Source organism: Lichenostomus cassidix, chromosome 21, assembly GCF_008360975.1.
Source record: "Lichenostomus cassidix isolate B80296 chromosome 21, HeHo_3.0, whole genome shotgun sequence".
In the NCBI taxonomy this organism is placed as follows: Eukaryota; Metazoa; Chordata; class Aves; order Passeriformes; family Meliphagidae; genus Lichenostomus; species Lichenostomus cassidix.
This window is the reverse complement of record NC_139501.1, coordinates 2,080,610-2,105,158: the sequence shown is the minus strand read 5'-3', so window position 1 is coordinate 2,105,158 and position 24,549 is coordinate 2,080,610. Positions and strand designations below refer to the sequence as shown.

At 48.1% G+C, this 24,549-nt stretch overlaps 2 protein-coding genes across 5 annotated transcripts in view; both read left to right on the top strand.

Annotated features, from left to right (window-relative positions):
* Positions 1-21,763, top strand: part of LOC146428239 (uncharacterized) — a 28,027-nt gene extending 6,264 nt beyond the window's left edge. Inside the window, exons 4-15 of one of the 4 annotated variants that reach the window (XR_014856168.1) lie at positions 1,249-1,302; positions 6,114-6,264; positions 8,618-8,700; positions 10,629-10,766; positions 11,132-11,380; positions 11,936-12,093; positions 14,245-14,438; positions 14,577-14,644; positions 15,584-15,748; positions 17,135-17,206; positions 18,170-19,111; positions 21,018-21,763. Coding sequence is in view for 3 of the 4 variants with exons in the window: in XM_085080284.1 (XP_084936410.1) it covers positions 1,249-1,302; positions 6,114-6,264; positions 8,618-8,700; positions 10,629-10,766; positions 11,132-11,380; positions 11,936-12,093; positions 14,245-14,438; positions 14,577-14,644; positions 15,584-15,748; positions 17,135-17,206; positions 18,170-18,280 (1,443 nt within the window). In the remaining variant the exon portion in view is untranslated. Of the gene's footprint in view, positions 1-1,248; positions 1,303-6,113; positions 6,265-8,617; positions 8,701-10,628; positions 10,767-11,131; positions 11,381-11,935; positions 12,094-14,244; positions 14,439-14,576; positions 14,645-15,583; positions 15,749-17,134; positions 17,220-18,169 lie in introns of all 4 variants that reach the window. The other 3 variants (XM_085080286.1, XM_085080284.1, XM_085080285.1) reach the window with 3 other exon arrangements.
* Positions 21,764-23,215: 1,452 nt separating this feature from the next.
* On the top strand, positions 23,216-24,021 carry FNDC10 (fibronectin type III domain containing 10). The gene has a single exon (XM_085079984.1). The coding sequence runs from the start codon at positions 23,333-23,335 to the stop codon at positions 24,011-24,013; it is 681 nt and encodes a 226-aa protein (XP_084936110.1). The 5' UTR covers positions 23,216-23,332; the 3' UTR covers positions 24,014-24,021.
* Positions 24,022-24,549: the final 528 nt, after the last annotated feature.

Below are 24,549 nucleotides of genomic sequence, written 5' to 3'. Positions count from 1 at the left end.
CCACTCGGCAGGGAAAAGGATTTTCAGTGAGGGTTGGGAAGAAAAGCATCCCTGGGATACAGTCTGTCACATTCACTTCAGTCTCAAGGCTGGGTTTATTCCTTTCCCAGAGCATCTGGGGATGAGATGCTGGAGAAGGGGAATCACTTCTAGCCCTCTCCTCTGTGGGTGGATGTCAGCCTGTGACACAAAAATATCTGATTTTTTTTAATGGTGGGCAACTGCCTTGCAATTTGGGCTCATTTGCTGGGATATTTCTGACTTTACTGAGTATTTATCATGTGAAATTTGGGGGTTGTAGTGTCACTCTCTGCATGGTGCTTCATTTGCACTGCCATGGTGCTGCTTGGTGGCTTTGGAATCCCCAAACCCAGATCCCAGCAGATGTTTGTGACCCTGGGCTGGGACTGTCCCCTCTCAGGTGCCACTGCTGCCCTGGGGACAAAGCCTTGGGGCACAGGGGGTGGTGACTCCACACCTGCTGCCAGGACAGGATGGTGCTGGGATGGAAAATGGTGCTTTGGGGACACACAGGAAGGATGTGACCCTTGGTGAGACTGTTGGCTGCTGTTCCTCCTTACAGAGTCAGCTTCAGGCTCCCTCCATCGCCTAGTGATCCATTTTTGGTGGAAATGCTGCAGTTTCTGTGTGTAGGCGATGCCTGAGCTCTGCTGCTTGCTCTGCATCCCCTCAGCTGCTGCCAGCAGAGCTCAGTGTTCAGGGAAGGTCTTCACTCTCAAAGCTCCTCCAGCACCAGGCCTGGCCTGGATCAAGGGCTGAAGGCTGGGGAAAACCATTTAAAATGTGAATTAAAAAACTCGAAATGGGAATTAAACACGCAATTAATGAGCTGGTGGATGGGTTGGTTTGAAAAGCTTCTTTCTTTGGAAGGGTTCTTTGGAAAGGTTTTTTGGAAAGGGTTCTTTAGAAAGGTTCTTTGGGAAGGTTCTTTGAGAAGGTTTTTTGGGAAGGTTTTTGGGAAGGTTTTTTGGGAAGGTTTTTGGGAAGGTCCTTTGGAAAGGTTTTTTGGGAAGGTTTTCTGGAAAGGTTCTTCTTCAGCTTTGCCCATTCTGCTGGTCCCTATGGTGTCTCTGTCCCTGTCCCTGTCCCTGTCCCTGTCCCTGTCCCTGTCCTGTCCCAGGGTGGGAAGGGGCAGCAGGGATTTGGGCAGCTCTCTATGGGGTTTTTTCCTCCCTCCCTTGGATTTTTCTGCACTCTAACATCACTCTTGGATCTCTTTCTCCCCAGCAAGACTCCATGAACAGATATGGAGCTCTCAGCTCACAGCACAAGATCCTGAAGGTAAGGAGGTTTGTCTGCTGTGTTTTAAGGATGGAGAATCCCAGAAAGGACTGAGAGATTCTTGCATTTAGGGATGTTTGTCTGCTGTGTTTTCAGGGATGGAGAATCCCAGGAAGGACTGAGGGATTCCTGCATTTAGGGAGGTTTGTCTGCTGTGTTTTAAGGATGGAGAATCTCAGGAAGGATTTAGGAATTCCTGCATTTAGGGAGGTTTGTCTGCTGTGTTTTAAGGATGGAGAATCCCAGGAAGGATTTAGGGATTCCTGCACTCAGGGAGGAGCTCACTCCGTGTGGATTTACATTCCTGCCTGGCTGCTCAGGTCCAGGGGAGTTCCCTGTTTGCTCTGGATCAGCTTACAGCTTTCACCTCCACCTCCATGCTTCAATGGCAGCTTTTGTGGAGGTTTATCCCACAGGGTTTTGCTGTTCTCTGGGTGTCTCCCTGTGAAAATGGCTCTATTCATTGCAGCTTGCCCTTTGGGCTCATACTAGATATTCCAGTCCATGGAAGAGGCTCAGAGCAGGGCAGCTTATAGAATTTTATAGCATTTTTTAGCATTTTATAGCTTTTATTTCAGTGCTCTACCTGAAGCATATCTTGCCATTCAATTTTGCTTTTTTTCGGGCAGCACAACTTGGGGCTGGCAGTGGTAGCTTTTTAAACATTTTTAGTCCAAGCCTTGGCAGCGAAATGCTAATTTAATTCTGGGCTGGAGACAGAGGGCTGAGTTCCAGCAGCCCTGAGCACCGCTGGGCTGTATTTCCTGAGCTGATCTGGACCTCCAGCTGCCTGGCTTTTGGATTCCAACGTGGGGAAAAGGGAAGTACAGTTCTGCCTCTTGGGAATTCTCCAGCTCTGTGGATGCTGGGAACACTCTGCAACAGCAACATTCCTCCTCATAGCAACTGCAGGCTGAGCAGAATGAGCTTTGCTCTCTCAGGGGGACAGGCAGAGCTTTTTCTCCTTGGCTCCCTTTCTCTTGCTTCCTTTTATTGGAGGGGTGGGAAGAAGAAAAAAAAAACCCAACCGTCTATTTTTATTTTTTTTAAACTACATTTACAGCTGCTGAAAGACAAAACCAGCCCTGGGGACTGTGGGAGGTTTCAAACCCCCCCAGCCTCAAAAAAGCAGATTTTTAGCCCAGTTTCTGCTCGTTAGGAGGCTGTGGGTAACAGTTCTGCTACTGGAGCCCAGGAAAAAATGCTTCCTACTGGAATTGGCTTCCTCAGGGGGAAGATTGGGGCCAGGAATGTCACCAGCTCGGAAGGGGACTTGTCACACTGCACAGGAGCAGCCAAGCTGGAGGTCCCAAACGTGAGCAAAGGGTTCCATCAGCACTTCCTGGCTCCTGCTGCCACCCTGCTCTGTGCTGAGTCCTCCCTCGATGGCTGAGCCACATCTGGAGGTGGCACAGCAGCTCACAGGGGCAAAGGGCTTGACTTGGTCCCCAAAACAGCAGCTGGAGTTTGGCTGTGCCTGGGTTCCTGCCAGGCTTTGTTTGACAAGTCCTTTGCTCCTCTGGAGTGGAGATGGAAATGTTCTGCTCCCAGGAGACAGCCTGGCATTCCCTGCAGCAGGCTGAGCAGTCCTGACAGGGATTTCCTGAGGCTGCTGGGACATGAAAAACGAGCTGTGGCCTTCCTTTGCTCAGGGGTTAAACACCCAAATTATTCATCCCACCATGCTGTCCAGCAAGGTGATTTAAATCCAGGCAGAACCAGCTGGGTTTGAGGTGCTGTGGTTGTCTTCTTCCCCTTCCCCTGATGGTTTCTCTCTCATGGAAAGAGGTGTGAAGCATCCTGAGCATTCCCTGTGGTTTGAGCAGCAGGGGGAAGGTGGGATGAGAGAACTTGCTGCTCTGAATTCCTCCAGGTACTCTCCCAGCTCCTCCTGATTTTTGGGAGATGAGCTGACTTGGGAATGCCACGATTTCCCCATTTGGCAGTGAGAAGGACCCAGGGAAATGCCATGACAAGGTGTCAGAGGGAACATCCTCCCCCAGATGGACCCCAGAGCTTCCTCAGCTGGAGCTGACTGGCTCAGGAACGTTCTGCTCACAGAGAATGAAATGACTTCTCTGATAAACAACCCCCTGTGGAATGTTCCAGACCTCCTTCCTGCCATCCCCACAGCAGCATCCTTGGATTGCTGCTGGATTTTGCCAGCCAGCCTCAGAATCCAGCTGGGGCTGGGGATGCTCCCTGTGCCTGACAGCCCCGGGTGGGGATGTGACCTTGGCCAGGACACTTCTCTCCTCCCCAGCTCCCTGCTGCTGCCAGAAAGTGAATATTTCCTCCCTTCTCCCTGCCTGGCAGCAGTCTGGGGACTCACATTATGCACATCACCTTGCAGGCAGAAATATGGCTCAGAAATTAATTGGCCTGAGCTGAGGAGGACTTAAAATTCCTTGAATTTCTGAGGAGTTTCTCATTTAAATCAATCCTCACTCACTAATGTAGTAGCTTCTGAGGTGTTTGGCATCAAAATGATTTTAGGGAAGTATTTCCTCTGCAGGTCTTTCTGCCAGAGGCTCTGAGGAGAGCTCTAAGTACCTCATGCCTTTGAAAGCCAAAGCAGGAATCTTCAGTTCTCTTTATTTTCCCTCTGGATTTAGTGATCTGATCAACCTGACATCCTCATCTCTCTCCTTTGGTCTGTCTCTGGGACTCCTCCATCTTTTCCTGTATTTTAATGTATATGTATATCTCATTTTGGGGAGGATAATTGCTTCAGAGGCCACAGACACTTTGTTTTCCTGGGGATAAATGCAATTATTGACAGCATTTAGAGGTTTTGGGTTTAAAAAAAATAAAAAGATTTTTTTTTTTTATTATTATTCCCCCAGGAAGGTTGATTGAAATGGCTGAGGAGAGATTGTGTGGCAGGGCCAGGGTTCACCTGAGAGCCACTCCATCTGCATACATAATTGGTGTTGACAAACTGAATGTGCAAGGAATCTCTCCCTGGGTTACCATGGGAACAAAATTTAAAAAAAAAAAAAGGAGGTGAATTCTGGTTCAGCGGGTCTGAGCAAAAGGATGTTTCTGCGTGTTTTGTTCCTGGGCTCTGCCAGAGGGGAGGGGAGAGCAGAGCAGCTTTTCAGCCCAATTTTATCTGCTGGATTCTTGGCCTGCTTGAAATAATCTGTGGTCTTGGGAGAGTCTTGTTACAAATCTTGTCACAAATGATTTTTTTCTTAAAAAAAAAAAATCCCAACTAAGGTAATTTTCTTGTTTCACTTCCAAAGGTGAATTGTACCATTTGCTCCCCAACAGGGATTGGAAACCTTGTCTGGCAGTGCATGACTAAATCAAAGTTGATTCATAATTTAAAAAAAAAAACAACCAACTATTAACAACATCACTCAGCCTATTACATTCCTTCCCCGAAAAAAATAAAGAGAAAAATTTTTATTCTTGAAAGGGAAAAAATTATTACCCTCGGTTATTCCCACCCTGCAGTGAGCAGGTTGATTAGTCCCAAACAGGCCTGGAAACACTTCAAAAACAGTCAGACAAGTGGATATTTACTTTTATTCAGTGCACCGGGTGTGGGAGAGTCACTCCTCGAACACACACCTCGGTACCTCCAAAGAGGTGTTAGAGGTAAAATCATGAATATTCATCACATTCCCCGGGATGGGAGTGGTTATACAAATTATTGCTCAGACGTCATTGATATTATTAGCATGTGCTGGCTTCAAACAGATTCGTGTCCCTCTTATCTTAAGATTAAGGCAATTTTAAAAATTTTAAAAATTTTTTTAAATTTTAAAAAATTTAAAAATTAAAAAAAAAAAAGAAAAAAATTCTAAGTTTTAGAATTCACCTATTCTAAAATTCCAATTCACCTATTCAAGTTACCTATTTGAGCACTCCTGTCTCACTTCAGACGGCTGGGAACTCTGGAAAAGCTCTTGGATTTGTGTCCCACAGATATTTGGGTTGATCCCAGCAAACCCCAGCCTGGATTCCTGCAGGGAGGAGAGGAGCAGCTCCTGACTGCCCCACAGCCTCCATCCCTCCCTGGAGGGGATTTGCCACCACATTCTGCCTCCACTTGAGTGGCAACCAGGAGATCTCTGCCCAAAATGAAGTTTAATTGGCATTTCAATCAAATTGGCATTTAATTGGCATTTCATATTCGCTGAGCACAGAGAATATTTGATGATGTTTGGGATTTCTGCCTCCATTGGAGGAACAACCATCTCCCCCTCGAGCAACTCATTAAACACACTCAGCAGTGTTGCCTTTTGCTGGTCTGAGAATTATGAGTTAAAGGGGAAAAAGGGTTTTTACCTCAGTATTTTAATAGGATTTTAGGTGCACAGCTCTGCAAAGGTGGAATTCACCAAGATGTACAACCTGTATAATGTGTATATCATTTTTATGGACCTTGCAAATTATATCTGCCTAGGATTCTTTAATGAGAAGCTTAATAAATGAATTAATGTCTCTTTATTCCAAAGAATTTTTCCCCAGATGAGGCTAGAGCCCAGTTTACAAAATCTGTTCCAGAGAGAAGGTTTCCACCAAGGTTAAAACCTCGAGTTTCTGATAGTATAGAACTCTCTGGCTTTTCACTGTGAATGTTTGGGTTTTCTGCCTTGCAGAGCCCCAAAACTAAGCTAGACTATCAGACAACAAAAATTCCAAACGTGTAGGTTAAGGGTATAGAGCATACAGACGATATATAATAAAAAGTATAAAAAATGTATAATATATAAAAAAAAAGGCAAAAATCATCAGGCATCAATAGCTGAATTCCTTCAAACCCAGGGAGTAACTCTGTCCCTTCTCCTCCTCTCCAGAACCAGCACGATGATGTCAAGAAGCAGCTGCTGGACCTGCAGCTGCAGCACAACAGCCTCAAGCTGGAGCATCGCAAGAGCCTGGAGAGCCACAGCCAAAAACTGGCCCAGCTGCAGCAGGAGAAGGACAGCGAGGTCACCAACCTGCAGGGTGAGAGAGGGAAAAAATGGGAAAACATCAGGGTGAGGGAGGATGGGGATCTGGAGAGAGCAGAGGTTCCTCAAAAAAAAATCTGCAGGTACCCCCAGGGATAATTTTGGGTGATAATTAGTATTTTCCTGCCTTGGGAATAAATCCTGATATTGGAGTTCAGGAGCAAAACCAAACCTAGTTTTGGTAATGAGTGATGCAGGTCTGTGAAATGCAATTTAATAGTGCAAGTGATAATTTAATGTGATAATTAGCATTTTCCTGCCTCAGGAATAAGTCCTGCAAACCCTGATATTGGAATTCAGGAGCAAAACCAAACCCAGTTTTGGCAATGAACAGTGCGGGTCTGTAAAATGCAATTTAATAGTGCAAGTGATAATTTTGTGTGATAATTAGCATTTTCCTGCCTCAGGAACAAATTCTGATATTGGAGTTCAGGAGCAAAACCAAACTCAGTTTTGGTAATGAACAGTGCAGGTCTGTGAAATGCAATTTACTAGTGCAAGTGATAATTTTGTGTGATAATTAATATTTTCCTGCCTCAGGAATAAATCCTGCAAACCCTGATATTGGAGTTCAGGAGCAAAACCAAACCTAGTTTTGGTAATGAGTGGTGCAGGTCTGTAAAATGCAATTTAATAGTGCAAGGGATAATTTTGTGTGATAATTAATATTTTCCTGCCTCGGGAATAAATCCTGATATTGGAGTTCAGGAGCAAAACCAAACCTAGTTTTGGTAATGAGTGGTGCAGGTCTGTAAAATGCAATTTAATAGTGCAAGTGATAATTTTGTGTGATAATTAGCATTTTCCTGCCTCAGGAACAAATCCTGATATTCAAGTTGGGGAGCAAAACCAAACCCAGTTTTGGTAATGAGTGGTGAATTTCTGTAAAATGCAATTTACTAGTCAAGTGATCATTTTGTGTGATAATTAGCATTTTCCTTCCTCAGGAACAAATTCTGATGTTCAACTTGGGGAGCAAAACCAAACCCAGTTTTGGTAATGAGTGGTGAATTTCTGTAAAATGCAATTTAATAGTGCAAATGTTGTGCACCAGGCTGATCCCTTTAATTCCCAGAGAGGGGTTTTTGTTTAGTCTGCTGTTTAATTACATTCTGGAGCTTTTAAGGTTTGCATCTGGTTTTGTTTGATGAGGTTTGGAACATCAAAATCTGCTCCTGTGTGGTTTTTTTTTTTCCTCTCTGCTCAACAAAGCCCCAGTGTAATACCTGATGAGAATTTGGGTTAGAAAGGGGGAAATTGAGGACAAATAAGTGAAACCTAAATATTTGATTGTCTCTCTTCCTGAAATGCACATTTTTTAGAGTGGAATGGAGGGATTTTTGCTGGATTGGCTCTGGCTGAGGATTCCATTCTCAGTTTGATGTCAAACTCCCCTGCAAGGCAAGAGCACAGCACCCAACCTCAAAATTACAAAATTACAGGACATCTTGAATCAAAGGGGAAGAAACGCCCTGTAATCAGAAATATCTGTAATTTTGAGCATCCAATCATGGCAAAATTCCCCTCTGAGCCCACAGTGCAACTGTGCCTGCAGAGCCAGCCCAGTGCATCCTGCTCTGGGGACGTTCTGGGAGATCCAGCACCCAAAATAAAGCTGGAATTTTGTGCCACAGCCTTTCCCTTCCATGGCAGGGCACACAGTGCCATCCCAGCCTTGGCTGAGCTCCTCAGCAGTGTGCAGAGAGCCTGAAAAAGCCCAACCTGGAGGCTGCAAGGCACAACTGTTCCTTAAAAGCCCAAGAATAAACGTGCCTGAGGACAGAGCTGTCCCTTGATTGTTTGCTCTAAGTGGGTCGAGGTTTTTTTTTTTTTGTTTGGTTTTTTTTTTCTTTTTTGTTTGGTGGTTAGTGGGGTTTTTTGTGGGTTTTTTGGGGGTTTTTTGGGGGTTTTTTTGTTTTGTTTTTTTTTTTTTGTTTTTTTTTTTGTTTGTGCCATCAAGAGACTTTTCTGTGCAGGAGCAGAAAATCTGTGAGCTCAGGAGTTTATTCCTTACCCTTCCAGTTCCCCCTGACTTTCTGCTCCCCCTGCTCTTCAAGGGGGAAGGGAAATCAAAAATCAAACTGTCTGAACTCAGCAATCTGAGTTCCTATTATTAACAGAATGAAAATCTCACAAACACAGCGAGAAGCTGAGCTGAGAGTTAGCAAGGAGTGGAGAGAGAAGGAATTCCTGGGAATGCTGGAAGGAATGATGTAATTTGTATTTTTTTGTACATTTGTAATTCACAAATTGTAAATCTGGGAGGTCAAGAGGAGTTTGTGGTGAGAAAGGGAGATGCTCTGGGTGCAAAAACAGCTCTTTGAGGTAAATTCCTTCTTCTCCTGCAGACACAGTGCTCAAACTGAGAGAAGAGAGCAAGCTGCTCAGGAAGGCTCACCAGGAGGTTCACTCACAGCTCCTCAGTGCCCAGGTAACCCCCTGGGGTCTGCATTCCCATTAATATTCCCTAAATCATGAATCCTGGAGCAGCTGGGTCTGCATTCCCATTAATATTCCCTAAATCATGAATCCTGGATCAGCTGGGTCTGCATTTCCATTAATATTCCCTAAATCATGAATCCTGGATCAGCTGGGTCTGCACTCCCATCAAATATTCCCTAAATCATGAATCCTGGATCAGCTGGGTCTGCATTCCCATCAGATATTCCCTAAATCATGAATCCTGGGATCAGCTGTGACTGCATTCCAATTAATATTCCCTAAATCATGAATCCTGGATCAGCTGGGTCTGCATTCCCATCAAATATTCCCTAAATCATGAATCCTGGATCAGCTGCGACTGCATTCCCATTAATATTCCCTAAATCAGGAATCCTGGATCAGCTGGGTCTGCATTCCCATTAATATTCCCTAAATCATGAATCCTGGATCAGCTGTGCATTCCCATTAATATTCCCTAAATCATGAATCCTGGATCAGCTGTGCATTCCCATTAATATTCCCTAAATCATGAATCCTGGAGCAGCTGTGCTCCAGAGTGGTGAGTTGGCTCAGGCAGTGCTGGCAGTGTGGATCCATTCTGTAAATCTCTGGATCCATTCTGTAAATCTGTGGATCCATTCTGTAAATCTGTGGATCCATTCTGTAAATCTCTGGATCCATTCTGTAAATCTGTGGCTCCATTCTGTAAATCTGTGGCTCCATTCTGTAAATCTCTGGATCCATTCTGTAAATCTCTGGATCCATTCTGTAAATCTCTGGATCCATTCTGTAAATCTGTGGATCCATTCTGTAAATCTCTGGATCCATTCTGTACAATTCCCCAGCCTGCAATCTCTCCCAGCAGCTGAACAAACAGGTTTGCTGCACAAAGTCCCTGAATTCCCAACCCTGGAATTCCTCCTGTCACCTCCCCTCATCCCAAATATTTCCCAGTGATGGTGAACTGATGGGAACAAGTTTTGCATCCATCTGGCTTATTCTGCCTGGAAGTTTCCTACAAGTTCATATCCCAGGAACTCATCTTGGCTGCCTTTTCCCTGTTCCTTTTATGTTTGCTTTGCTGAGGGTTTTTTTGGGGGTTTGTTTTGTTTTCCATGTTCATTTTAAGGTCACATTTCAGGGGGAAGAACTGAAATCAACAGAGCCTGCTCAGGAATTAATTTCCTGCTAAACTTTGCTCGCTGCTTGGAAGCTTTCCTGCTCTGCCCAGTCCCTAATTTGGTTCATTTCCAGGTACCCTGGCAAGCACATGAAAAGATCTCCCCCCTTCCATTTCCTATAAATAACCAGGGTGGAAATGAGGAGCTTTTCCTGAGTGGCTTTTTCAAGCCTTCCCTTTCAGGCTTGGAGATGAAAGAAAGAAGCTGCAGGAGAGAGAGAGAGAGGAGTGTTGCATTTTCTTACCCAGTTTGGGAGAATTTATTTTCCTTTGTCCTGCGAAGTAAATTGGATTGTCAAGTGGGATTATGGCAATTATTGTCAGCCCTGCTGGGATGAGCACATCCAGGCAGAAATGCCTCCACTGGAGGGAAATAAGCTGACCTGGAGGTTCAGGAGGAGCAGGAGGCTCAGCTAAGAGCCAGGATGCAATTCCTGTGCCAAGGAATGAGTTAATCAATGGCTCCTGCACTGAGTAGCATCAGGGGAAGGATCAGTGCAACAGCTCAGCAGAAAAGGGGCAATAAAATCAGAGGCAAGATTGGTAAAGGGGGAAATACAGAAATCTGGAGGGAAATCTGGGTTTGTCATGGATGGTTGTGGATTTTCTCCAACCTTTCATATGCATAAAATACATCTTTTCCTCAGAGCGTTCCTGTGCCAACCAAATCAGGAGTGTCCAGCAGGGAGATGTTTGACCCCATGTGAGGTTTCTCTCTGTCCTTCTCATCCCCTCAGGCTCAGATGGAAGAGTTCAGGCAGCTCAAGGAAGCTCTCCAGAAGATGCCAGGCTTGAGAGGAGGAGGAGGAGGAGCTGGGAAGGGGCAGCAGCCCGTGGTGGCAGCCAGCAGCCAGCTGCAGCCAGCCAGGCAGAAGGTGTGGTATTCCCAGGAAAAGCCATGGAGCAGCGTCCTGCAGGGCTGCTGGAGCTTGGGAAACAAGCCCAGATCCCTCCAAATTGAGAGTTTGCTTCCTTTCCCTTTCCTTTCTCCTTTCCTTTCTCCTTTCCTTTCTCCTTTCTTTTCTCCTTTCCTTTCTCTTTTCCTTTCTCTTTTCCTTTTCCTTTTCCCTTTCCCTTTCCCTTTCCCTTTCCCTTTCCCTTTCCCTTTCCTTTCTCCTTTCCTCTCCCTCTCCCTCTCCCTCTCCCTCTCCCTCTCCCTCTCCCTCTCCCTTTTCTTTCTCCTTTCCTTTCCCTTTCCCTTTCCCTTTTCCTTTTCCTTTCTTTCCCTCCTTCCCTGCAGGTTTTCCAGCTCAGCCAGGACAACCACCCAGCCAGGAACTCCCTGCCATCCCCAGGGCCTGCAGCAGGACAGGGATCCTACAGCCACGATGTCCCCAAGCCACAGCCACACGTGTCCTTCACCCAGCCAGCCCCAGCCCAGGATGCCAACTCTTTGCCAGAGGCTGTGCCAGCCTGGCCAGCTCGCCATGGGGACAACCATGTGGTCAGGTTCACCCGCACCATGAACAGCCTGCCCAACGGGAACCCAGTAGGTTCTGCATTTTCATACTGGTTTTGTGCAGCCTGGGCTTGTGGGAGCTCAGAATTCTGGAATTTGGGGTGCTGTGCACGTGGGTTGGGCTGGCATTGAGTCTCAGGCTCTGTGCACGCTGGAGGTGGTTTCATTGCCAGGCTCAGGGGTTCTTCTGCTGAGTAAATTAAAGCATAAAAGCATAAAAGCAGCACCCCTGAGCCTCCTGGGGTGATGCAGAGGGAGTTCTGGGCAGCCAATCTCTAAAAAAAGGCAATAATTGCAGCGTGGCTGGGCTGTAATTACAGTAATGCCAACGTGTGGAGGTTTTTAGAGGTAGTTTTGTTGCTCCTCTTTTGGAGATTCACCTTACCAAGACAAGCTTGGGTCACGTAGGACCTAAATTATTCCTTTTAGGCTCTATTAAAGGAGGAGCTTTCAACTGCAGGGTGGGCAGGAGTGTAGATTCATTCTGGAGCACTTGTGAATCTTTATCCTTTGAGAAAGGATTTTCTAGCCCACAGACCTGTCCAGATCTGGGGCTGTTTGCCATCCCAGGTGTTCTCTCTGCAGGATGTGAAGATGGTGATGCGAATCCAGGTGAGGAGCCACGAGGAGAGCCAGGCTCCTGGGCTGGCCCTGGCTGAGCCAAGACAACCTTCTCCAGCAGAAAAACCCCCAATTCCAGACAACCCCCACTCAGCAGGGGACAGACAGGGGCAAATGCAGAGGTTGGTGGCACAGAGTTCCTTCTGCTCTCAGTGTTTGGGGTGGAGGTGCTGGACAGGCAGTCCTGGTGTCTCTGTTGTGTTTGTTGTGGCTCTGCTTGCAGGGTGGTTGGAGGAGCAGCTTTTCCTTGGTGTGTTAGTGATGCCTGAAGGGTTTTTAGCTTCTATTTTTCGTGTATCTGTAGGTTTGGTGTGCAGCTCTAGGCTCCATATAAAGTGCTAAAACTTCTGTTCCCAGCGTTTTAGGCAAAGCAGTTCCTCTCAGTTGGAAAATCCAACACTTTGCTGCCTCAGAGCCCCAAAATATGTAACCAACAGTGAACTGGGGAGAGCAGGTTTGGGGTGTTTGACATCATTACCTGCAGGTGTAATTGGAGAATTGAGGCTGATATGTTAACAGACAGAACTTGTAAAATATGAAAAACTCATAACTCAGTGTCCATTCTGAGTGCAGCCTCTCAAGTTGGCTTTGTCTACCCAAAATGTACATTAAAGGCCTTTAATAAATTAATCTGCTTTTTGTTCTCCTAACTTTGCCTGGCCTGTTTCAGGTAAGGCTGTTTCAGGCATCATTACTGGTCAGGCTGGACTTGCTGGCAGCCTGGATGCTGTACAGACACAGGGGAAGGAGCTCATTGTCTCAGCAGCACTTGCAGGAGACTGCTCTGTTTTGCAAAAAGGAAGAAAAATGTCTCTCTGTGGCTGCAATTCATCAAAGTCTGGCCACTGTCCAAAAAGTGGCTCTGAAAATAGTGCTTCCTCCTCTCAGTTATTTATCCCCTGGGTGTGTGCAGGTCATGTCTGTTCACTTTATTGGGGCAAACAGGATTTCATCTCTGTTTTATCTACAGAGGAAACTTCTGGATTTCATTCTAGCCTCAGCCTAATCCTGCCCTTTCTTCTCTTCTATTTTTGTCTCTTCACTTAACCCGTGGCCTTTCCAGGGCAGAGACTGGGCTTTGCTTATTTCTTTAAACAGCCACGTCGTCCCCAAACTGCTGTGATAAATCACATCTGCAGGGACACAGCAGAAACAGCTCAGGGGATATTCTGGTTTTTTGATGTCCTCACCCCGACTGAGGGTGAGGTTGTGAGCTTTCCTCAGCCAGGCAGAGCCCAGCCAGGTTCCTGTCAGCGTGTGAGAGGGAAAATGCAAATATTGGTTTGTTTGGGGAGGGATTTCAGCCATCCTGGGGTGTTTGGTGTGCTTTGCTTTCCCTGGAGCTCTCACCGAGGAATTCCAGAGCAGTTGGAGGGTGTTGTTGACACGGCCTGAGATTGGTGATAAGGAGCACAAAACCCAAGCCTGGCAGAGCCAAGAGCAACACGAGGCTGCAGCAAAGCACAAAAAGAGCTCCACATCCAAAATTGCTGCCTCTGACCAGCAAGTTCCAGATGAGCTCTTGGTGGCCAAAATGTTGAGGATTTTACAATGGGGAAATCCCAGCTGAGAGCTGATTGTGATTTTCCTCACCAAGGGTTTGTTTGCTGGCTCAAAAGGCTGCCAAAGCTAAGGCCACTTGTCCTTTCCAGCAGTTAAAAACTGCAAATGGATTTTTAAATCTCATGTAGAGGACAGGCTGGAGTGAGCAGTCATCCTGCTTGGAGCTGCTGCAACTTATTGGGGTTCAAAGGTTTGGCTTCACTTATTTTTGAGTCCCTATCACTGGGATTTCATCCCTTCTTTGCTTCTGGAACTGCCCCTGACTAAAGCTATTTAGGTATTTGAGAAGCATCCATTTTACTTGAGTAGCATCTTCATTTTCCACGAAGTTGGAACAATAAATAGGACTTGTGGTTTTGACATTTTTAAGCCCTCAGATGTGTGTGTTTGGGTATGTGTGAGGCGTGAGTAAGAATCTATTCAGAACTGGAGTTTATTGCTGTGAGGATGTCATTGTCACATGAATGATATTAAGGCAGCTCTCCAATAAACTGTATTTATAAAGCAGAACTGATTTTGTACTATGTGGGATATGAAATGTTCTCTCTCAGGCAGATATCACAGTAATTAATACAACCTGCTCGTTTTGACCCAAAAAACCTTAAATTAAGCCAAACTTCTGCATGTGTTGGAGTATTTTTTTCTCTGCTTGCCAGTGTGAAATGTCTTTTTGGAATATGCACTGAGGCAGGGATTCTGTCTGATTACAGCTGGAAGGACATTGTGAGCAAGGTGAACGCCCAGATGGACGAGCAACAAGCACCTGGGTACCCCAAAAACCCTCCCTTTGCCCCCCAGGCTGGGCAGGAGGTGCAGAGAGGCAGCCCTGAGCCCCCCAGCCCCAGGAGAGGGGCAGAGCAGGCAGCAGAGAAGGAGAGGGCAGATGAGGAGGAGCTGGAAATGGGTATGGAAATGATTGTTTCATTGAATTCCTCTGCACACCCAGAGCCTTGGTGGAGACAAAGCACCAAACTGGGGACAGTGGCTTTAAGGAGACCCCACTGACTGTCCCTGTCCCTGTCCCTGTCCCTGTCCCTTGCAGATGCAGGAGTGATCGAGAGGGAGGAGAATCTGCCCTCACAGAAAGAAGCTGTTGTCCAGGAACCCATGGTAAGTAACCACAGCATCATCAAACCATGGAATGGGATGGAAGGGACCTTAAATCCCATTATCCCATCCCATTATCCCATCCCATTATCCCTTCAATCCCACCCCATCCCATGGTCAAGGACACCTCCCACTATCCCAGGGTGCTCCAAGCCCCTGGCCTTGAAAAGTACTGCTGCCTGATAATTTTTGCCTTTCTTTTTTATATACCCTTTTGTATACTTCTGTACCCTTAACCTGCATACTTGTAATTTTTGTAGTCTGATATTCTAACTTAGTTTTAGAATTCTGCAAAGCAGAAAGACCAAACATTCACAGCAAAAAGCCAGAGAGTTCTATGCTATCAAAAACTCGAGGGCTCAACCTTGGTTGAAACCTTCTCTCTGGAACAGATTTTGTAAACTGGGCTCTAGCCTCATTTGGAGAGAAATTCTTAAAATAAGAGAGACATTACTTCATTTATTAAGTTTCTTATTACGAAATTCTGGACAGATTTGCAAAGCCCATGAAAATTGCATACACATTATACAGTTTGTACATCTTGGCATATTCCACCTTTGAAGAGCTGTGCACCTAAAATCCTATTGAAATACCAAAATAAAACCCTTTTACCCCTGTAACCATCACAATCCTAAAACCAGCCAAAAGGCAGCAGCACTGCTGCCCTGTTCCATCTGGATGCAGCTCTGGCTTGGAATAAGAATCCAAATAGTCACCATAATGTGTATAATGTGCAACTCCAAACTCCTTGGATCTGGAGGGACTCAGAGGGATAACAAAGCCTGGTTTGGGGTTTTTTTAACAAACACTCCCAGCCTTGGAGAGGTGCAACCCAGTGCTCCAGGCCAGCACTCCTGCTGCTGGGGAAAACATCTTTCTGCCTCCTGGGGGAATAGCAAACCAGGGATTTCTTGCAAGAAATTTCTTCCTCTTCTTGTCCAGATGCCAGATGATGCTGCAGATCCTGCCCAGGACCCCAACAACCAGGGGGAGGATGAGTTTGAGGAGGCTGAGCTGGAGAGACCTGACTTTGAGGAGAAGGTGGGAGGCTCGGAGAAGTTCAAGGAGCCCAGCGTGAAGGAGGAGTCAAAGGAGAAGCCACTGAAGGTGAGGGACATGGGGACAACCAGCAGGGCCAGGGAAGGGTGCCCAGCTGGGCATGGGGTGGGCAGAGAGTTTAGGGACTCAAAGGGAAGCATCACATTCCTGGAGGGATCCATAACCCCACTGGGTGGATCATAACCTCACTGGGAAGATCCATAACCCCACTGGGTGGATCATAACCCCACTGGGAAGATCCATAACCCCACTGGGAAGATCTTTAACCCCACTGGGGGCATCATAACCCCACTGAGAGGATGCATAATCCCACTGGGAGCATCATAACCCCACTGGGAGGATCCATAACCCCACTGGGTGGATCATAACCTCACTGGGAGGATCCCTAACCCCACTGGGAAGATCATAACCTCACTGGGAAGATCCACAACCCCACTGGGAGGATCATAACCCCACTGGGAGGATCATAACCCCACTGGGAAGATCCATAACCCCACTGGGAGAATCCATGGGAGGATCTATAACCCCACTGGGAGGGTGTGGCAGGAGAAAGTCCTTTGGCAGTTTCTGGCCTCACCCTCTCTCACCTTGTTGAAATGCCCCCTGGCATTTCCAGCACCTTCCCAGCTGGAAAAAACATGGACTAGAGAATGGCTCACTCCCAGCTGTTCCTGCAGAGAACTGGGATTTCTCATGGCCTTGGGAGCAAAGCCAGGGACAACAATGGAGTGTGTGCTCAGGTTCTGGTCAGTGCAGCCTGTCTGAGGCTCCTGGCAGCAGTGACACCACGTGAGAGCTCTGCCTCCCTGTTTGCCTCCTTGCAGATGGAATCCATTTATTTCACCAAGTGTTTCTTGCTGCCTGAAGCCAGGCTCTGCATCAGGGAAATGTTCATTTGTTTTGACAAGCAGCTGAACGTTGCTTGTTTTTCAAAAAAAAAAAAAGAAGAAAAAAGGAGTGTTTTATCTGTCAGGCTCTAGAATCATGATTAATAGTGGGATTGAGAAAGAAAAAAAGCAATCCAGGCCAATGAAATCAATTGAGAGAGAGCTGCTGGCACCAACAGAGCAACACCTCTTTGAGATCAGTGAGAATGTGGAAAGAATTAGTGACATAAATACCTGGCGTTCAGATCTGGCTGTGCTGCTCTCCCTAAAGCTCAACCCTAAATAACTCAAAGTTTCCCTGAGTCCTGGGGCTTGAGGCAACAGCCCTGAGGCCCTCCTGCTGCAGGAGAAACCTCTGTCTCCAAGTGGAAAGAGCTGCCAGCAGGTGGGAAAAGAGATTGGGTGGAGAAATAAATGGAGTTTGGGTTTCCTGATTGTCCCTCTGCTCCCCAGTGCAGCCCAGATTTCCAGATGCAAATTTCCAAATCCCTGGTGGGGATTGGGAGCAGGATTGGGGCACTCAGCAGGGTCTGGCTGTGTTTTTCAGGATGCTGGCAGAGCTGCCAAGGCCAGGGAAGACCCTCTGGATGACTACCAGGACGATCAGGAGCAAGAAATTGTACGACACCAAGGTTCTTCCTCTTTCCCTCTCTGGTGGGGTGTCCCCTGGGGGTGCTGGGAGCCAGGAGCTGGGCAGGACTCAGCTTCTGGGGAGCCAGATCTGGGATTTAAATGTGGTGGATGTAGGGTTTAAATGTGGTGGATGTAGGGTTTAAATGTGGTGGATGTGGGATTTAAACATGATGGATGTAGGGTTTAAATATGGTGGATATAGGATTTAAATATGGTGGATGTAGGGTTTAAACATGATGGATGTAGGATTTAAACGTGGTGGATGTAGGGTTTAAATGTGGTGGATGTAGGGTTTAAATGTGGTGGATGTAGGATATAAATGTGGTGGATATAGAATTTAAATGTGGTGGATATAGGATTTAAATATGGTGGATGTAGGGTTTAAACATGATGGATGTAGGATTTAAACGTGGTGGATGTGGGGTTTAAAGGTGGTGGATGTAGGATTTAAATGTGGTGGATATAGGATTTAAGTGTGGTGGATATAGGGTTTAAACATGGTGGATGTAGGATTTAAACATGATGGATGTAGGATATAAATATGGTGTGTGCAGGATTTAAATGTGGTCAATGTAGGATTTAAACATGGTGGATGAAGGATTTAAGTGTGGTGGATATAGGATTTAAACATGGTGGATATAGGATTTCTGCCCCTCAGATCAGCTCCTCATGCAGCAAAGGCAACAGGCTGAGATGTTAAAGTTCCATTGCACTGCCAGGATATTAAATGTGCTTAAAAAACATTTTAGGCTGATAGTGACAACACCTCTGTGTCCTGCCAATGACACCTCCTGGCAGAGGTGGATCCTTCCCAGTTTTCCCAGCTTTCCAGAGCTGGGCTGGCACAGCAGCACAGCTCTCCTCGGGAGCACCATGCTGTGCTGTGATTTAGGGTTTCCTCCCCCAGCCCTTGCTGATTTTGCCTTGCTGGCTGTTTTTGTGTCCCCAGGAGGATCACGGAGGTGAGGTGGATGACAACGATGACCTGGAGCTGGTCCAGGAGAGGAGGAACCGTGTGGGAATGCAGGGAGCTGGAGGCAAGAAGGATGACTACTTCTGAAAGCTGCAGGAGGACAAGGGGATACTCCAGGAACGAGGGGATGGGAACTCCTCCTGGCAACTGGCTCCTGCATGAAACACTGCCCACAACAAAGGCAGGAGGAGGGAACTCTCTGCAGGACCTTGCAGGGGGTTTGCAGATCAAAACTCCATTTAGCTGTGGAGCCACTGCTGCCTCTCCAGGAGCTGGGAGAGCTCTCAGACTGGGAATGATCTTATCCTGCTGCTTTTCTTAGAAGCACTTTTTTGATTTACTGTGTTCTTCGCCCTCTCGTTTTCCACATCCCCTTTTGAAGCCGCAGAGGGGGTTTTTGGCTGGTTTTGGGGGGTGTTTTTTACCCCCTGAGGGGTGCCAAGCTGCTCCCTGGACTCACTCGACTGATCTCTAATACAAAGGAAATCTCTTCATAAACCCTTTTGCTCAGTAGTGTTTCTTTAACACACGCTGTGCTCCCCTCTGAGCAGGGTGGGGAGGGAATCAGAGGCACTTTCCTGTTGTCTGGAGCAGTGCAGGAGTGACAGCCAGCCATGGCCAGCAGTGTGTGTGGGATTTAAACACCTGGAGCCTTTCTTGGTGCACAGAGCCTGCAGAAACTCGGAGCAGAACCTTGCAGGGTTCTCCTCTCCTTGGTTTTGAGCTGTGCCAGTCCTGCTGGGCTCCTCCTGGAACGCTGGGCATCCTCCCTGGCACTGCTGCTGCACCCTGGGCTGCTGAGCTCTCCCTGGTGGGGACAGGGACAGCCAAAGAAATGGGAAAGAAGGAATATTTGCAGCCCAGCTAATGCAATTCCAACCTTATTTCCAGTCTTCCAGCGTTTGACAGGGAGCCAAGGTAAATTCTGCTCCTTTTTAATTGGTAAATTGGGTATTTCTTGTGTTGATTGAACCCTCTGCTGCTTTGCTTGGCCTCCAAAGGACATCTTAGCTGACCTCAGGGAGAAAGAAGGAACAGTCAACAGGAATCCCTGGAATTTAAGATTAAAGAATGGGCTTAATCATGATACCTCAAAGCCCAGGACATGTTTTAAGTGATAAAAACAGGGCAGAGCTGTCACCCACCCTGCTTTGTGGCAGACCTGTGTCTGAGCTCTCTCTGCTTCCTCATCACCACGTTGGAAATCCCAGACTTTGGGACCTCACTCATCCAACCCAGCTTTGTGGCTGAATGTCATCACCTGGTGAAAAAAATCAGAGCATCTTTGTTCTCTGTTTGTTTGAATGAGTTGAGCTCTTTTTAATCCCTTGTTTGCGGCATATTTTGCAAGCACTTTAAGCCACTTGGGAAAACAGTATTTATTTCCCAACAAGCTCAGCCTTTTTTCATTCTGACAGCATTGATTATTTTTTTTTCTCCCACTGGCTGTAATGGAGCTTGAAATTTACATTTCATAGGACCTTTTTGGCTCTTTGTTTTTATTCTGCTTGCGTTTCTTACCAGCCCAATCAGCTGTGCAAGTCGAATTTTGGGGCAGAGTGGAGCAGAATAAGCAAAGGTGCCAGAGTTTAGGAAATTATCTTTTAGCCAGGTGCTCAGAGCTGCTCGAGGAGCTCACCACAAAACTCTGGCGAGGTTTAAGACACCCCAAAATGCCCTGAGATGGTTAATGCTGTGTTAGTCCTTTCCCCTGCCAGCCCTGCTGGGTGATGCAAGGCTGCTCCTCTATAAATAGCACGTTCCCAGCAGATCAGCTGGGGTTGCAGTTATGAGTTCAGAGCATCCTGATCAAAATTCTCTCCCATTCCCAGCTGGGCTGGTGAGATGCTCTTGTTCTCCAGGATCCCTGAGCACACAGAACGTGTCCCCAGAGCCACAGCTCTGTGCCCAAGCTGGTTTTGGCACAGCTCTGCCTGCCTGCTGCACTCACTCCCTGCTCTCCCTTCGCCTGGGACTGTCAGAGCAGGGAAGTTCAGACCTCACTGGAGTGAATCAAGCACTGGAAATAGAAGCCCAGTGGGGGTGAGGCTGCTCACTGATTCAGGCTGCAGGATAATCTAAATTAGGAGGCAGATTCTCTGCGTTTGCATGTTTAGGATGAGTAATCCTCAAAAAGTTATGACTTGGAGGGAACTGGAGCAACTCAGGCCTAAATGCAAAGCTCCCTGCTTGGAGGATGCTTTAGGAACCATATGTGATATGCTGCCCTCAGCTGAGAGCATCCATCTCTGCCCTGGGGTTCAGCTGAGACTAAAATTAGCAGTGTTGCATAAATTGGGAGCTGTGGGCTGTCAGTGCTCCACAGCCTAGCCCATAGGAAGTTACCCCTGTTTTAACAGGAGTTCACTTTCCTCTGCCAGGAGACAATAAATCAGTGGAGGAGAACCAGAAAATCCAAAACCCTGTGGTGTTAGGTCTGTCTGGAAGCCTATAAAGCAATCTGGGATGCTGCTGGGGGTTCACAGCTTAAAGCAGATCTCAGAATCTGGCCTGAGTGTTGAAGTGATGACATGGGCTGAGCTTTACTGCAGACTGGGGCACAGAACAAAGTCTCAGGAAACAGATGGATTGCTAAGAGAGCAAACCATGAGACAAAAGGTTCACACAAAGCCAGCACAGGCAGGCTGACCAAGCCAAAGCATGTGGGCTTGCTTGGCTCTTGGATAAATAATTGGTTTTTTGCTCAGGGACACAAAGGGCAGGAGAAGGTGGAGTTAACCTGCAGTGCTGATACAATTTTTTTGATGGGCTCAGGACCTTCACTGCTGTGCCAACCATTTTCCTTCCCTGCCCCACACTCCAGACCCTGGGATCTCCCAGCAGAACTCAGAGTGAGCTGTTAATCCCAAGCAACCCCAGAGGCTGGTGCCAGCTCTGCTCCCTGGACATGGAAACCATGGCAGCTCCGCAGTACAATCTGCTCCTCATCGCTCCCAGAGGAAGGACACAAAGTTTAAAGGAGGAAAAACTTGCTTGGTTTGGCTTCAGCCACTTCCTGAACACGCTGACATGTCTTGAGGAGGGCTGTCAGATCTCCAGTTTTGCAGCCTGGCTGGAATTCCACCCGTAGATTTGCCAAGAAGTGCCTTCAGCAGCACAGCACCTCTTCCTGCCCCAATAACTGAGGCTTTTCCAAGCCATAACTACACCTTCAGCATCCTTTTCTATGCTGATCCTATTTTTTTTTCATCCATTCCCATTGACATCTCCTGGTATCAAAAGAGATTTCTGGCAACTTTCCATAGGCTAGCAGACACCCCCATTAAATCTGGTTAAAAATGAGATGTGGAAGTAGCTTATAATACTGGATATTGTTGAATTAAAGATTTCCTTAAGAATCATATATTTGAAAAGAGCCAATTTTTCCACCAGGAAAAGGTGTCCTGATGTTAAACCATTCATGTTCAATGCATCAGAAAGCAAAATTATTTACACAAATTCCACATTGCTGCAAATCACACTTTGTGTACATGCAAGCACCACCTTCCAGGTATGATTTGGATTTAGTTTTCTTCAGGCTATGAAATAAAAATTGGCTTTGGGATGTTATTTTTGTTGTATTTTCAACTTGTATAAGACAAGTCAACGTCTGTTTTTAAGGAAAACACGCATGGAAATCTGCAGAACTTGTGTTTCCAAATAGGTGACACAGTGAAGAACTGCAGCAATCTGTTGAGGCACATTGCTGAGGGTTTTAACAAAGTAATATGTTAATTATTCTATTTTCCAAGTTAAACATAAATATTTATGTTTTGCTATAAAATCTGGAACACGACTCTATGCAAAACCTGATAAAAAACATAAACAAAAAGAAATGTCACATTTTTTTCTTCTGCAACTCAGAAAAGGACTTAAAGCAACTTCTACCAATTTAACAGCTCTAAGGATCTTCAAGCACTGTTTTAAGTCTGTATTTTTATTATCGTTTCATCACAGCTCTTTTCTTCCCACATTTAGACAAGTCAATACTCGCATTTAAAGCTCTCAAGGTCGCTCAGAGAACATCAATTATGGCACAAGGCTGGGATGGAGCACTGCTGTCTCCTCCTGTGCTGCAAAACCAACTGCTGGCTCCACATCCCAGGGATGGATGCAAACCTGCTCTGCTGCAGGAGGAAATGGCATTTGGGGAGCAGCAGGAAGAGGAAAATCCTTTTTCCTTCTGTCTCAGGGTGTGCACTAAGACCCAGAGTCATCCCTGCTCTCAACTGACCTCCGGAGGGTCTTTCTTCCTGAGTTACATCCCTGCCGGGTTTATCTGAATTCCCAAAGCCGAGAGGTTAAAGCAGCCTGGTTATCACTATTTAAAAAATCAAATAAAATCCGATTAAGGTCCGTTTCTCTGAAGGAGGTTTGCATCAGCTGAAGGGGAGCTCTGTCACCTTCCCCAGCCCTGCCACCGACCGTGTCCCTGCCGGTGTCCCCCCCGGGGACAGAGGCACCTCCCGGCCATCCCCAGGCACATTTCTGGGGGTTTCAACCACGGAACGTGAGAATTGCTGTATTTTACAGGTTAAATAGAGACAAATGCTTATGGTCTTCTGTGGAAATTAAAACAGGAGCCTGTGCAAAACGTGGTCAAACCCACAAATTTAAAAAAAACCCAACCAAACAAAAAACAAAAAACCACCCACACATATTTTTTGGTATGGAATGAAATCCGCTACTCGACCAACACAGGACTGAGCCCCCCAAGCTCGGGGGAAGCAGCCCCGGTGGGCACAGCAGAGCTCGGGGGAGGGACAGCAGGGGCTGCGCATCTCCCGTGCTGGCCCTTGTGGGGTCTGAGCATCCCTGTACCACCCTTTGTGGGGTCTCACCATCCCCTTAACCACCCCTTGCGGGTTCTCACCATCCCTTTAACCACCCCTTGCAGGGTCTCAGCACCCCCTGCCCGCCCCCGCGGGGTCTGAGCGCTCGGTGCGCGGTGCGGAGCTCCGAGAGCCGCGGCCGGGCGGCCACCAGCGGCCGCAGCGGGCGGGTGCTCCGCAGCCCGGCGAGAGTTAACGGCGGCGCCGCCTCTCCATTGGCGGCCCCGCGGCGGCTGCGGAGCCCGCGCTCGCCCCGCTCCCGTCCGCCGGCCCCGCGCTCGGGGGGCTCCATGCGGCGGCCGCCGGCATGCCCGGCACGCCCCGCCTGCTGCCGCCGCTGCTCGCCCTGCTGTGCCTCGGGGTCGCGCGGGGCGCCGAGCCCGACCCCGACCGCGACCCCGACGAGCCCTGGTGCCCCTACAAGGTGGGCGGCGATGGCGCGGCGGCGGCGGGGGCGCGGCTGTGCTTCCGCCCGCCGGCCCGCGGCTTCCAGTGCGCGGCTCGGGGCTGCCGCGCCCACCGCTCCGCCGGCGGCGCGCTGGTGGCCAACGTGCTGCGGAACGGCAGCGTGCTGCTGCAGTGGGGGCTGCGGCACTGGGGACCGCCGCGCCCCGACGCCGCCCTGCGCGGCTTCGCGCTCAACTGCTCCTGGGACGGCACCTACACGCGCTTCCCCTGCGACAGCGTGGAGCTGGGCGCCGCATGTCGCGACTACCTGCTGGCCGAGGCGCACGGCAGCGTGCGCTACCGCCTGTGCCTGCAGCCGCGCTACGCCCCGCCGCGCCCCGCGCCGCCCGCGCAGTGCGTGGAGTTCCGCGTGGAGCCCGCGGCCATGCGGGACATCGTCGTGGCCATGACGGCCGTGGGGGGATCCATCTGCGTCATGCTCGTCTTCATCTGCCTGCTCGTGGCCTACATCACCGAGAACCTCATGAGCCCCGCGCTCGCCCGCGGAGCTGCCGCCGCCGCCGGTCCGCGCCGCGCGTAGCGCCGGAGGGGATGGAGCCGGACAGCTCCCGCAGCCGTCGTTCCGGCGCTTTCCGGCGAGGGAAGAGGTTTTCCGGACTGTTCTGGCAGCGTTGGGTTTGCCGTGCCCGGATTTGCGGGATGCGGGTTTCCATCGGAGCTCTTCTTCCTCCTAGGGTGGCTTCTCAGCCAGAGCCGTCCGTGGTGACTGAACTCGTGGCATCTCAGCGGATCAAAGGACAATGGCAGAGGTCCACGAGTGCCAGAAATTGTCTGAGGGCGAGCGGCAGATCGTACCGAGGGCCTGTTTGAAAAGACTCTCCAGAACACTCTTATTTTAAGCCTAAAACCTCTTGGTCTTAGACCTGTGCTTGATTTTTTTCCTGTGGGGTAAAGCTGTTTAAAGTTCAGGAGAACTGGCGGGTGGAACCACAAACCCCAGAGCTCAGGATGTGTTTGATCCAAAGCCCTCTTAAATGTGGTGGTTTAGGTGGGTTTTGTATCAATGCCTTATGCTGGTCACAAATTTCGGGGCTTAGACTGGCCGCTGTCCAAACC